Below are 15789 nucleotides of genomic sequence, written 5' to 3'. Positions count from 1 at the left end.
AACCAAACAGAACAAAAATGTATAATGCAACGAATACCTCTAATGCAATACGAAACCTAATTTTATTTGAATTTATTACATTTTATTATTTTTTACTATAGTTAGTTACTCGCTGTAATGTTACATATGCATAATAGACCTAAGTATTTTACAATTCCCATGAAAATAACAAATCTGTTTTAATTGTACATCCGCTTTCTCATATGCGAAGTGGCTAGCACATAGCGTCCGCACTGGGGTTGGTGAACGAAGAGAGCATGGATGAATTTGCCACATTTGCCCACCAATCTGCACTCAATAATCCGGAATGACAAAGTGTTTTTAGAAAGGTGTGCAAATTTATTAAAAATCAAAAACTGAATTCTCTCATTCATGTAAGTATTCAGACCTTTATTTCAGCACTTTGTAGAAGCTCTGTTGTCAGTAATTATGGCTTCAATTCCTCTTGGGTAAATCTCTAAAAGCTTTGCACACCTGGATTCGGTAGCTTATGCTGTTCTTCCAGGAAGATTCACTCAAGCTCCATTAAACTGCATGGACAGAGTCCGTAAACTGCCATCTTCAGGTCTCTCCACAGATATTCTATAGGATTTAAATCTGGGCATTGGCTGGGCCACTCAACAACTGTCACAAACATGTCCTGGAGCCTCTACCGTGCTGTCTTGGCTGTATGCTTCGGGTCATTGTTGTGCTGAAATATGAACTGCGTGCCCAGTCTGAGATCACTTGAACCTTGGAGGAGGTTTATTCAAAGGCCCTCTCTGTTTTTCACTGCATTCATCCTTCCCTAAATTCTGACTAGTCCCCCAATTCCTGCTGCTGAGAAACACCCCCTTTACATAATGCTGCCACCATCATGCTTCACCATAGCGGTAATATTAGGCAAGTAATGAGCACTGCCTGATTTTCAGCAGACATAGTGCTAGCAAGAGTTCAATTTATAATAATAATACATTTTATTTATTCATAGGTGCCTTTCTAAACTCTCAAGGACACCGAACAATAGACAAAACACATATTATAATTATAAACAAAACTAAAAATACAAAAATGAAAATCAGACAGAGCAATTATAGTCAAAGAGAAAAAGCAGTCTTAAATAGATGAGTTTTAAGTTTAAATTTCAGAAGTGAGAATGAATCAATATTTCTAAGCTCGGAAGGTAATGAGTACCTGAGCGGGGGAGCAGAGCAACTGAATGCTCTGCTCCCCATGGTGGTTAAATGGGACATTCAAGTGGATAGAAGAAGAGGATCTAACATGGAGGAGGTCGGACAAATATGGAGGTGCAAGGTTGTGGATAGCCTTAAAAGTTAACAGAAGAATTTTGAAGTCAATACGAAACTTAACTGGAAGCCAGTGAAGCTGCTGCAAGATGGGAATGATATAGTGAATAGAGGGGGTTCTAGTAATGATGTGGGCAGCTGAATTCTGGACCAGTTGAAGCTTATAAAGAGATTTGCGAGAAAGACCAAAGAAAAGGGAATTGCAATAATCCAGACGAGAAGCAGCAAGGCTATGAACAAGGATAGCAGGGGTGTGGGGAGTGAGGGAGAGGCGAATACGATTAACGTTACGCAGGTGGAAATATGCAGATCGGGAGATGTTATTGATGTGGGACTGAAAGGATAAAGTACTGTCAAGGATGACGTCCAGACTCTTAATCTGTGGGGAATGGGAAACGGAGGAATCATCAATAACAAATGAAAAATGATCAGTTTTAGATAATGTTGATTTTGTACCAATGAGGAGAACCTCAATTTTGTCATTAATTTAATTTAAGAAAATCTGAAGAAAACCAAGATTTGATTTCTGCTATGCAGTCAGTAAGTGATGAGAGTGGAAAGGAAAAGGTAGGTTTGCTAGTGAGTAGAGCTGGGTGTCATCAGCATAACGGTGGAAGCTAATGTTATATTTACGAAAGACATTACCAAGGGGAAGGAGGTAAATAATGAAAAGAAGGGGCCCCAGGACAGAGCCCACCTGAAGTAACAGCGGTGGGTTGGGATGTAAAAGTATTAAGCTGAACAAACTGAGTGCGGCCTGAGAGGTAGGATCTGAATCAAAACTGAGTGCGGCCTGAGAGGTAGGATCTGAACCAATCTAGTGGAGTGTGGGTAATGCCAATCGAAGATAATCTATTGAGAAGAGTGGTGTAACAAATAGTGTCAAATGCCGCACTCCGATCGAGAAGGATGACAATAGTAATTAAACCAGAATCAGCTGCCATAAGGAGGTCATTAGTAATTTTGATAAGTGCCGTTTCTGTGCTATGGAGGGGCAAAAACCAGACTGGAACTGTTCATACAGATTATTTTGAGATAAATGAGAATGAAGCTGAATAGCCACTATTTTTTCAAGAATTTGGGGAATAAAGGTAGATTAGAAATAGGACAAAAATTACTGAAATTAGTTGAATCGGCACCAGGTTTTTTCAGAATTGGGGTTATTGCAGCAGTTTTAAGAGATGAAGGAACGGTACCAGTAATGAGAGAAGAGTGGATTATAGCAGAAATAAGGGGTACTAGAGAAGGGACGCAGGCTTTAACCAGAACTGTGGGATAGGGATCCAGTTGACAGGTAGATGGCTTAGACTTACAGATGAGATATGAGATTTCTGAGAAAGTAGGAACCTGAAAAGAGTAACATTTTTGTCACATCAGACCAGAGAATCTTGTCAGTTGTGCTGTCACAGTTCTATAAACTGCCACATGTCTTTTACTCCGAAGTGGTTTCCATCTAGCCACTCTATCATAAACTCCTGATTAACTCCTAAGTGCTGCTGAGATGGTCGTCCTCCTGACAGGTTCTTTGATCATCGCATAGGACTTCTGAAGCTCTGTTGGAGTGACCATTGGGTTCAGGGTCACCTCCCTGACCAGGGCCCTTCTTGCCCAGTTAATAAAAATTTTTCCAGAAGGGCAATTCTAGGAAGTGTCCTGGTTGTTCCAAACTCCTCGAATTTCACAGTCATTCAGGCAACTGTGAACACACAAATATTTAGAAATTTTTATTCCCCCTTGCTCTGATCTATGTTGTTGCCAGAGTTTTATCATGGAGGTCCACCAAGAGTTGCTTGGACTTCATGGCTTGGTTTTTCTCCTGACATGCAGTGTGAGTTGTAGGACCTTCTATACTGTACATAGGTACACGTGTGCTTCTCTAAACTATGTCAAAACAATTCAATTTTCCACTGGTGGACTTCAATCAAGTTCAAGAAACATCTCAAGGAGAATTAAAGCAAACAGGATGCACCTCAACACAATCTATTAAATATTATAATTATATACAGTATGTATTATTATTATTAATTAATCTGGAGTGCCACACAGCAAAGGGTCTAAATACTTCCGTGAACTGAACATTTTGTGAATTTGTGGTATATTTTTTTTATAACACTTTCAAGTCCCCCGCTTATCCTTTCATTTGGAGTCCCTTTGTTGGCAAGCAGGTGTTGTTTTCAGTGTGTAGATGGCCGTTATACTCATTCCCGTTATCCATCTACCCATAGGATAGCCCAATTTTGAATGCCATAACAAATACTCATTTTGTCTTTAGGATAATACTTTATTTATTAATCAATATTTGAACTACAAGCAAGAAACAAATTAATAAAACACTAATTTACCAAGTAGAAGCCAATGCCAACAGCCCCCTTTTCCCAGGTCTAGATGTACCCATGTGATCAGATTCAGAGTCAAGCAGAGGTTGGATCCTCCATGGCAATATGGAGAACAACCTGAGAATACACTATGCAAATAATGAAGGTAAAAAGTCATGACTAGTACCACAGTGGTGACAACAAAGGCCCTTGAACAAAAAGAGTGTTCCCTTAGTTCTGTGGGTTAAGCTACTTGCTTACCACAAAGTAGAGATTCAAGCAACTTCAAGTCCCAACAATGGGCCTTCCATGAAAGAGAAATATAGTTGTCTCACATATCAGGAAGCTCAAGGTGGAACATCTCAAGAAGACTGTCCAAAAATGAGGAGTGTAATAAAGGAGCCCCTACAAATACACTGCTACATTCAGGTCAGTCCCATCACATGAGAGGATGTACCTGAGCACTGTGCATTGTTACTGGGGAGATCCTGACTCATTGGATGAGCTCTGTGAATAAAATTACACTTTATAAAGTGGTGCTGGATTTTATTATAACATGCAGTATCTTCTAACACCTGAGCTACAACATTTAGGGAAAGAGGGTAAGCTGGTAAAAGTTAGTGTGAACATTAGAACAATGTAGATGAGAACAGGCCATTAAGCCCAACAAAGCTCGCCAGTCCTAACAAATTAATTCTTCTAAAATAACATCAAGTTGAGTTTTGAAGGTTTCTAAAGTCCTACTGTCTACCACACTACTTGGTTGCTTATTTCATGTGCTTATGGTTCTTTGTATAAAGAAAAGCTTCATAAAGTTTGTGCGAAATTTACCCTCAAGTTTCTGACCGTGTCTCTGTGTTCTTGATGAACTCATTTTAAAGCCACCATCTCGATCCACTGGACTAATTCCCTTCATAATTTTAAACACTTCAATCATGTCACCTCTTAATATTCTTTAGCTTAAACTGAAAAGGCTCAGCTCTTTTAATATTTCCTCATAACTCATCCACTATAGCCCTGGAATCAGCCTAGTCGCTCTTCTCTGGACTTTTCCCGGCGCTGCCATGTCATTTTCATAAACCAGAGACCAAAACTGTACACAAAACTCCAGATGAGGTGTCACCAGTGTTTTTGAAAGTTTGAATAGAAAAGTTTAATAAGTGTGGGTGTGGATCCCTGTGCCTGGGTAGACGTATGAAAATATCAACTGCAGGAACACGTTCTGTGTCCACTGGGAGATATTCAGGTGTCCTCCAAGTACCAGTGGTGACAAATTGAAAGACATAGTGCATGAAGCATCAACTGGTAGCAGTGCCAAGTGGTGATACCTGCTGGGTGTTCATGGAAAAAGCTATTGCCAGGCTGGTCCTTTGATCCAAGCTCTGTTTTCATGTTGCCTCTATACCTTACCTTTCATGCACACCAATATGCTGCTACCCCCCGTGTTTTGCATATGCCACTTCTTAATTCTGCTACCTCTTCCTTTCTGCCACTTTCATTTCACAGCTACTGTAATAAATTACAGGATGTTCTTTACACTAAACACTAGTGTTATAGGAAAAAAAAATACAGGAGTGTGAATGTTCTTACTTGGCTGATGTCATTATCTAAAGGCAACTTACTACACTGGAGCACAGGCAGGTGACGTGATGGTCATACAGTGTCAGTAGAAGAATTTAAACCCGCAACTTCAAGGTCAGTCATTTTCTCACCTGCTTAGGGTGAACAGGGTTGTGGAGGTCTGCTGGAGCCTACCCCAGCTAGCATAAGGTGCAAGGCAGGAACAAACCCTGGGCAGAGAGCCAGTCCATCGTAGGGTGAAAGCACACACACACCAAGCACATACTAGGGCCAATTTAGGATCTCCAGTTCACATAACCTGCATGTATTTAGACTGTGGGAGGAAACCGGAGCACCCAGAGGAAATCCAAACAGAAACGGAGCAACCTCAAGGTTTGAAGTCCAAAGCTTTAACTACTGTGGCACACAACCCCTGGCAATAAGCCCATTTGTTTTCATAGCGTGGCACACTCTCTAATGACAATTCGTGTTTTGAAGCATTCCTAGAAAGGGTGCCTGTCAGTTGCAGGCCTGGTACTCACGGGCACTCACAATTGGAACAAAAGCTGAAGGGTGAAGACAAATGGAGCACCGAAGAACTGAATGAAGTTCCATTAAGGATGTGAAGGCTGTGTCATATTATTCATTGCTTTTCTGTTTCTTCTGATTTTCAGTTGCAGACTTCATTTACATTATCTCTGTGACATACCCTGTGATTCAGTCAGACCAGTCTGCGACTCGCCCCCTAACTCACAGGGGCTCTTGTGTCATGTAATATTGTGCAGCTTGTATAAAGTGTGTTGAGACAGAGTTAACTGTGAAAGGAGTCGATTAAATCATAGAAGGTATTGAAGGGTGATGTATCGACATTTTGACTATCATATGGTTGCTTGTGTGCATGTAAGAGCTTAAAAGCCAAACAGCACTCACCTGGATATACAATACATATCATGCAGTGACAAGGAATAAGGCACGCAGGTATTTGGAACTTACAAACAGCAGTGAGGCTGTCTGTGCAATGTCTTCCTATGGAAGACACACAGCATAGGTGATGTCACATGTAAACACGGGGCTCTTGGCTTCATGAACTTATTGTCTGTACCCAGTCACCCCCAAGTAGTTCACTCCATCATGGTGGGCTGTTGTCATGTCTTTGCGGACATGACAATCGGGGCCAGAATTCCCTTTCACAGGTCATAGTTTCCTACCCACATATAATCCATTTCACAAACCAGACTGGGAAGAAAAAAGGGCAAAGATCTTATGCTGAACTCACCATAGGCTACCTATAAAGTGTCTACATAGGCACCAGCTCTGTCAGACAGCACGTTATTGGGTGTCAGAAAAAGCAGCAAGCTCACAATGCATTAGAAAGTCATCCCACAGTTGTCTAATTTGACATATCCCGTCATTTGTACTCCTGTAATCTGACACACACAGGTGACAAGATCTACAGCAGGCAAGTTTGACATCCCCTCTGACTAGAAGTCGTGCCATGTGACATCAGCTTATGGTGACAACAGCACCCATGAGGCAAAATTTGCCCCAAATTAGAATAACATTTTTATTCCTTCAGCTGCCAATTATAATCAGGTAAGTAGTGCTAGGATGGGACCTGCTAGGACTTGCAGGGTATACAAACTGTTCAGACTGATGCTTAATGTGAAATCACAAACACAATTCTTTGACATTTAGGATACTGATCTTATATGAAATGCCTCCCTGGTAATTTGTGAAGATGATGTTCATTGTTTTATAAAGAAGTAGGGTAAGACTTACTGATCTATAACAAGAAGGTTCAATGTTTTGCAGTTTTTGTTGACTGTACTTCAATTTGAGATTGTCAACCCATTCTAAATCAGTGATATGCTGAATCACCCCATCCCCCCCCCCCCCCCAACTCCTGCCCTATATCCGTGTTCCCATTCCAGACACAATGTGTTTGTATTTTAGTTTAATGTCTACCTGCTCTTCTTATCTGTAGTAATAAATGTTTAGGTACTGTTGTAAGAAAATATTAAAATTCATATGACTTGTCCTTACATCAGGGATTGGCCCTTTCTTATTTGCAATGGTGATGGACAGGTTGACAGATGAGATTAGAAAGGAGTCCCCGTGGACTATGATGTTTGCTGATGACATTGTGATCTGTAGCCATAGTAGGGAGCAGGTTGAGGAGACCCTGGAGAGGTGGAGATATGCTCTAGAGAGGAGAGGAATGAAGGTCAGTATGAACAAGACAGAAAAAATGTGTGTGAATGAAAGGGAGGTCAGTGGAATAGTGAGGATGCAGGGAGTAGAGTTGGCGAAGGTGGATGAGTTTAATTACTTGGGATCAACAGTACAGAGTCATGGGGATTGTGGAAGAGGAGTGAAGAACAGAGTGCAGGCAGGGTGGAATGGGTGGAGAAGAGTGTCAGGAGTGATTTGTGACAGATGGGTATCAGCAAGAGTGAAAGGGAAGGTCTACAGGATGGTAGTGAGACCAGCTATGTTATATGGGTTGGAGACGGTGGCACTGACTAGAAAGCAGGGGACAGAGCTGGAGATAGCAGATGTTAAGATTTGCACTGGGTGTGACAAGGATGGACAGGATTAGAAATGAGTACATTAGAGGGTCTGCTCAAGTTGGACGGTTGGGAGACAAAGTCAGAGAGGGGAGATTGCGTTGGTTTGGTCATGTACAGAGGAGAGATGCTGAGGATATTGGGAGAAGGATGTTAAGGATAGAGCAACCAGGCAAGAGAAAAAGAGGAAGGCCTAAGAGAAGGTTTATGGATGTGGTGAGAGAGGACATGCAGGTGGTGGGTGTAACAGAGCATGATGCAGAAGACAGGACAATATGGGGGAAGATGATCCTCTGTGGCTGGAGCAGCCAAAAGAAGAAGTCTACCTGCTCTTCTTCCAGACTTATAGGTGATGTTGCTACGAGTGAATGGCTGCACCTTCTAAAGTGTATTGAAGGAGTGTGTCTTTTAGGAGTAGCTTATGCTTGTGTGGTCCAAACATTCATAAATGAATCCCAAAACCCGAACACTCCAACATCAAAATCTCAGCTGCTTGTCTTTTAGTTGTAAGGAGTGTCAGCCATATGTGTTAAGTGTTGGGTGCACAGGGGAAGGATTTGGGTGTGATATCTCTTCCTTTAATGCCTTTAGAAGAACGTATGATGGTGACCCCATGTCCTCTGCCTCTTCCCTTTCTGACAGGGAGACCAAGGCATTGCTTGCCCTCAACGGGTTATTAAATAGGATTACCTACCTGGTACCCAATGTGCTCTTCTGTCATGTAGTGTTCTGCAGCTTGTATAAATTGTGGCAAGAAAAGAGTTAACTCGTGAAGGAGTCCATTAAATCATATAAGGTACTGAAGCATGATAAATCAACATTTTGACCATCATGTGATTGCTGATTCACGCACCTGTTAACCACGTGGTCACCAATCTATGTATGGGTAATAGAAGAGCAAACAGACATTACAATTGGAATCACGGAATGGGGATGAGGCAGTGTGGTATGAGATGTACAATGAGATTGGAGTCCATTGGAGGTACACCGCTCATGCCTGATTTCTCTGTGCTTATCAATGTGGCCTATCTTGTTCCATTTGTACCTGTCATGTCAGTCTCCCGGCAAACCACTACTCACCTTTCAGTTTCTGCTCATATTTCTTTCCATTCTTTGAACGTTCTAGTGACACATGAGCTTCATAATCTTCTGGAGGCTCAAAATGAAGAGCAACCAAACCACAAGATCTTTTTCACCATATAGTCTTTGGTGTTTTTGGCTTTTTTTTATTTTTCCTGCTTCTCGTTCCCAGATTTCCCAGTTCCATTTGTTTGAGAGAGCACCTGGTAGAGCTGCTTGGAGAGCTTTGTCACATCATCTGTCCGTCCCTCATTGGCTGCCTTTGTTATCTCATCTTGTAGTGTGCTGATATCAGATTGATTCATTCTGTGAATCAGATCCACCAAATCTCCCTTCATGGGATCAGGGATGACTGCAGCAAGTGTGGTCAAGAATGGAGTGTTGTTGGGGTTTGAGGTCAGGTCCAAGGGTTCTTCTTCCTCTTCTGTTATGGGAGGAGTATCTCCAACAGCTGCTGCCTCTGCTTCAGCAGCTTCTTCATTTAAGTAATTCAGTGGGAGTGTCCCTTGTAAATTTGGTGGTGGATGTTCACTAGGGAAGAGAATGTCATCGAGATTTGTTTGCTGGACACCAGGTTGCATCTTGAGCTGGGCTGACCAGTCATCAGGACCTGCTATGAAATGCTTCCTCGACTCATTTACAACATCTGGATTAGCCAACGTCGTGGAATACGGATGCAGATTTTCTAAAGTGCTGTTCTCAAAATCCAGGAGTTGACTTGCTGTCCCATTTGTGTTTACCATGGGAGGTGAAGAGGTCTTAATGCCCTGCCAGTTTAGCCCAGCTACATGAGGGTGCAGGCCATTGGATATGTCGTGCTCATTTACTTGACCTTCTGAAGGAGCCATGTTTTCAGAGGATATCAGGTGTTTACTGTGGACAGCATTCAATATCCCTGAAAGTATAGGAGGGGATTTCAGCAGAAGGAGGTCATCTGGACAAGGAACCCGCTATAAAATAGAGAAGGTGAATGTTTAACAAAGAGGATAAAGACACAAGACTTGAGCATTGGTACTTTTCGTAAAAACTTGAACACATGACATCACAGGTGCTGCACCATCCACGGCATTCTTGGAAAATTCAGTGACAACGGGAGATGCCAAATACCCTGAAAGTGCAATGCCATAGGAAAACAAAGATGGGATCATGGCATAATGGGAAAATTCAACTTAAATTAAAGAACACACACAAGCTCAAAATTGTGATGGGACACTGTATCCGAGGATTACTGTGAGAGGAGAAAACAAGCAGGAGATGATTATCTGAGCTTAAATGCGTCTCTTTTTATCCCTTTACATTATCAGTACCCCAAACAATGCAGCAGCGGAGATAGGGGGGTACGGAGATGGCATCCGATTGGGTTAATCCAGCCCTAGTCATCTTAAGCGAATTGTGTTGATACAAAAGTTTAGTAACCGATAAAGGGGCAAAATATTGGATTGGAATGGCAATCTGTCCAGTATCAGAACAGAAAAGTATGGTATCATGTCATCTCTTGTTTCAATCATCTTCAAAATCAAGAAGTGTAAATGTGCCAAGCACAACACCTTAACTCAACTAAAAATTCTTCATCATTCACTCATAGCTTATGTGTAATGGTCCAAAATGCACCTGAGGTAGCACCCAACTGATCAGAAATGTCACCAAGCGCCTGCATTGCTAGGTCATACCTTCTGGGAATGTCCTATACTTAAACTACTTTGGGCAAAAAATATTTCTATATTTCTGAGATGGTTTTAGATTTAAAACCATGACAATTGCTTTAATAGAAACATTGAGAGTAATATTCGATGGGATAAAAGTGTGCTACAGAATACTGGCATTCAAGTCCTTGTTTCATGTCCTTCATGTTCAATTGCCTTGTTCCTTGCTTTTTATTTTCCCCTATTACCTTTGTCTTTGTTGTGTGCCTTGTGTTTTGTGGGTAGTCGCAGAAGAGGTGGGGCCACCTGCCAAACACTACCAAGGACCATCCTCTCCACTACGTATCTAGAAGGTCTCCCACAGTTCCTGGTGGCTCATTTCAAATGTGCTTAGGAGTTGAGAGTTCTCATGGATTTTATAAATTCTGTGCCTTTGTGAATTTCTGGATTATTTTGGCCTTTTGCTCTGTGTTTTGACATAGCTTTTGGAATCTGTACTGTGACTTGTTTGATTTGGATTGCCTTCTTGTTGCAGGCAATTCCAATTTGCCTTTGTGTTTTATTGTGATTAGAATATTTTTTTTGTGAAGCATAAATCTTCTATTTAATTAAGATTCAGTGCTCGCTCTTAATTACTAGCCAGGGTTTGGCAGTGATATCCACCTCAAGTGGACATTATTGGAAGTGTTTATGTGCTTTGGATTGCTTTAGAATCCTACTTGTTAGGTCCATAGGTATACAGACTGTGACTCCATTTTCATAATTTTGGCTCTATATGTCACCACAATGGAATTGAAATGAAGAAATAATTCCATGATTGAACTATAGACTTTCAGCATTAATTCAAAAAATGTAAAAAAAAGTATCGTATGAGCCACTTGATTCATTGATGATGATTCATTACTTTCATATAGCACTTTTCTCAGTACTCAAATCGCTATCCACACAGGGAGGAACTGGGAAGTGAACCCACAATCTTCCACAGTCTTCTTACTTCAAAGCAGCAGCACTACCACTGCGCCACCTGTGAGGACAATTTGGGAATGACAGCCATTTTTATACATGTCCTGCACCCTAATTTAAAGGGGCTCAAAAGTATTTGGATAATTGATTGACAAGCTGTTCCATAGCCAGGTGTGAGAAGGACCCTCATGATTTCATTAACTATTAAGCAGGTAGATGGTCTGGAGTTGATTCCAAGTGTGGAATTTGCATTTGGAAGCTGTTGCTGTGAACTCTCAATATGAGGTAGAAAGAGCTGTCCATGGAAGTAAAAACAGACTGTCATTAGGCTGAGAAAACAAAACAAACCCATCCGAGAGAGAGAGAGCAGAAACACCAGGGGCCTCATGTATAACGCCATGTGTAGAACTCGCACTATAACATGGCGTACGGACAAAAGCGGAAAAAAATCCAGATGCATAAATCTGTGCGAACGCCAAGTTCCATGTTCTTCCTCTCCATAAATCCCGGTCAGCGTGAAAAGTAACGCACGTGCACGCGCCTGCTGTCCCGTCCCAACTCCTCCCAGAATTACGCCTCTTTGAATATGCAGATCAGTATAAATAGCCCTTAAGCTCAGCGTTCTGTAAAAAGACAATGACAAAAGCACAGGGGAAAATAGAAGAATTTCAGCAAATACCAAGTGGAGGCAAGGAAAAAATTAGTATTTGTTGGTTTAAACAGTGGTATAAACAACAAAAGGAAGTTGATCAAGTGACACAGAGTGTCGGAGAAACTCGAAAGTTCAAGTTCACAGAATTGTACAGTGCCCAAAATAAAAAAGAAGTTGTCAGATATCAAAGTCGCCGTGAAAAGGGGAGTCGTAGCCCACCGTCTGAGTGTCATATGAAAGCTTATTAGGGTACAGAGGAAAAAAAATAGGCACACAGTGGGGGAAAAAAGCACAAAATGTCAAATTTAATATCTAAATTTCCACTTTAATCACATAGTTTATTTTGTCATTAAAGTAGAACATCATAAACTTCATCTTAAAATCGTTTAATTTACTAGTTTCAAAAATTCCATCGTAACTAAAGTAGCATGTTAAATGCTTTGTTTTGTATTTGATCTTTTATGTACTCTGTGTGTGTCACTACGTGCTTCTTAAACAGGCTTTCTCTTCCTCCGACAGGGCACAGAATCCATTACATTCGTAATATTACAGCTCTCTGAATAATTCAAATACGAGATGCATACGTGATGTCATTTTCATGATGAAAGGAGTTAAAGCATGTTATTAAACATGGGAACACAGTGGCATAGTGATTGTTCATGTCTCATGCAGAATGCTTGCTGTGCCATGCGCAACCTTTGATGAAATAATTTATTGCAGCAGTACTGTCTCTTTCAAACGTACGAAACCCCCAATTCCCCAATTTTATCTGTATAATATAATAAACATATTTTGCTGCATTTCATCTTAAAAATGATAATGTCATCATATGTAAATACGTGCTTTATAAAGTGGCACAGGTTGTGCAATATTTTAACTGTATTCAAGTTTACAGTGAGGTAATTGTACTTATAAGTACAAACAGTTCTACAAGGAGCACTTGATGGACTGATTGAGTGCGTTTAGAGCTCTTGGGATGAAACTGTTACTGAACCGCTAGGTCAGTACAGGAAAGGCTCTGAAGTGTTTGTCGGATGAGAGAAGTTCAAATAGGCAGCATGACTGAGGCAGCGTGTGCTTGTTGCTGTATACCGATAATTCTCCTTCCGATCATCTGCTCCGAGTGGTGCAGTGAGAGTAATATGGAAAAAGATAATCTGCTGTGGCAACCCCTAATGGGAGCAGCTGAAAGTAGAAGAAGAAGGTGCAGTGAGAGAAACAATGTTGTTACAGGATAATTACAATCAGATGCATTAAACTAATAAACAATATGCAGTTAATTTCAGTGTATTTATAAAGCCACGTCAGGGATGTGGATCTGAAAAAGAAAGGGTAACCACACAGGAACAGTAGCACTGCTTTGACCCTGGGTGCCGGCAGTTTGCAAAACCGAGAACTTGCGTATGCCAGGGTTTGAGCTACCATGAAAATGTCTGTGGCTTTACGCCAAGTTTAGGTTTTATACATCGCAATTTGAGCGTGGAAATGGGCTTACACAACATTTTTGTGCATACGCACTGTTTATACATGAGGCCCCAGGAGTGGTCAAAGCAACCATTTGGAACATTCGGAAAGAGAAGAAACACACTGGTGAGCTCAGCAACACCAGAAGGTCTGGAAAACCACAGAAGACATCTGTGCTGGATGATCGTAGAATTCTGTTTTTGGTGAAGAAGAACCAACTCACAACATTTAGCCAAACCAAGAGCACTCTCTGAGAGGTAGGCACTATCACTGCCAAAAGTCTACAATCAGACATCATGAAAGTAAAGACAGAAGGCTTACAACAAGGTGCAAACAACTAGTAATCCTCAAGCATAGGAAGGACACATTAGACTTTGCCAGAAAACATTTTTAAAAGCCTGTCCACTGCCGGAACAGTTTTTTCTTTGGACAAAGGAAACTAAGATCAGTATGTACCAGAATGATGGATAGAGGAGAGTATTGAGAAGAGAAGGAATGGCTCCGGATCCAATGAATGCCGCATCATCTGTGAAGCATGGTGGAAGCAGTTTTATGATATGGGCATGTGTGACTGCCAACGGAAGTGGGACACTGGAGTTTATTGGTGATATGACTGTTGGTAGAAGAAGCAGGATGATTTCTGGAGTGTACAGAGATATACTGTCTGCTCATATTCGGCCAGATGCTGTTAATCTGAGAGGATGATGCTTCACAGTACAGTCGAACAATGAGTCAAAATACACTGTGGCAGCAAATCAAGTGTTTTCCAAAGCAAATTAGTGGAATATTCTTCAATGGCCAAGTCAATCAACTGACCTCAACTCAACTGGACGTGCATTTCACTTGCTGAGGACAAAACTGATGGCAGAAAGTCTAATGACCAAGCAGCACCTGAAGACAGCTGCAGTAAAGGACTGGTATAAAGTATCACTAGGGTGGAAACCCAACACTTGGAGATGGCCATGGGGTCAGACTTAAGGCAGTCATTGACTGTAAAGGATTTTCAACTAAATATTGATCAAAGCAGTTATATATCATTATATTTATGATTATGTTAGTTTGTCCAAATACTTTGAGCCCCTAAAAATAGGGGGACCATGTATTAAAATGGCTGCCATTCCTAAATGGCTTAAATTAAAGCTGAAAATCTATACTTCACATGCATAATGATTGGCATGCAACGCCAAAATTATGAAAGTTGTGTCACTGTCCAAATACTTATGGACCTTATGTATATGTAATATTGTTTGAAAACACAAAGGTATATAGTCTAAAGCAGTAGCTCTATGTAAGTAGTTCACATTATAACTGGAAAATATTTAAACCAGTATGTCTACCATCCATTTTGCGAGCCCACTTTAACCGTTATCAGGAGGTGCCAAGGCCTATCCTGGCAGCACTGGGTGCAAGCGGCAAACAGCCAAACACAGGCCACGTGATTCACTCACAATGGTCAATTGAGAGATGGTAATCAACTCGTCTTTATTTTATACACAACTCTCACACAGATTACTCTTCCAATGCCTTTTACAAAGCAAACCTGGCTTTGGTGAAACTGTACAATTAAAACAAGCCGTAATTCCTTACCATTTCAAAGTAAGCTCCGCTCACACACCGGTAAGTTGCAAAAGAACAGAAATTGGGGAAGACCGGGTGATCCTTCACTGTGGTGCAGATGGGTCCTATGGAAGACACACAGCATAGGTGATGTCACATGTAAACACGGGGCTCTTGGCTTCATGAACTTATTGTCTGTACCCAGTCACCCCAAGTAGTTCACTCCATCATGGTGGGCTGTTGTCATGTCTTTGCGGACATGACAATCTGGGCCAGAATTCCCTTTCACAGGTCATAGTTTCCTACCCACATATAATCCATTTCTAATTCTCTTACAGTTAGAAGTCCCCCCCACCTTCACCCACCTATTTAAAAGGCTATCTTCTGCTTCCCTGTGCCTGGCGGTTCAAACACTCACCTGTTGGAATACGATTATTATTTTCAACATTATCAAGATCCAGAATCATCTCATTTTCACATCCATATACCATTCGTACAGAACAAATACTAATCTGTCTGTTATTAACAATCAGACGTTTAAATAATTCAATGTACTCCAAGGGAGTGAGCGGTGACCCCAGTGAGCGCCGAGACTCCTGGACAGGGACTGGGTTGGTCTGAGCACAAACTGAGAAAAAGAAGAAGAAGAAATTCACATGTTATTAATGGTGCTTTAAGTGCATGATACAAAATGAACACACT

At 41.2% G+C, this 15789-nt stretch overlaps 1 protein-coding gene across 1 annotated transcript; it reads right to left on the bottom strand.

Moving 5' to 3' along the window:
- Positions 1-8146: 8146 nt before the first annotated feature.
- LOC127529845 (uncharacterized) lies at positions 8147-15373 on the bottom strand. Its single transcript, XM_051934853.1, has 2 exons — positions 15118-15373; positions 8147-9758 (listed from the first exon to the last, which is right to left on the bottom strand). Exons 1-2 carry the CDS (start codon positions 15118-15120, stop codon positions 8955-8957), a joined length of 807 nt encoding a protein of 268 aa, XP_051790813.1. The 5' UTR covers positions 15121-15373; the 3' UTR covers positions 8147-8954.
- Between the last annotated feature and the right edge of the window lie 416 nt (positions 15374-15789).

This window comes from Erpetoichthys calabaricus, chromosome 12, assembly GCF_900747795.2.
Source record: "Erpetoichthys calabaricus chromosome 12, fErpCal1.3, whole genome shotgun sequence".
In the NCBI taxonomy this organism is placed as follows: Eukaryota; Metazoa; Chordata; class Cladistia; order Polypteriformes; family Polypteridae; genus Erpetoichthys; species Erpetoichthys calabaricus.
The sequence above is the reverse complement of the archived record's forward strand: the minus strand, read 5'-3'. Positions and strand labels throughout refer to the sequence as shown.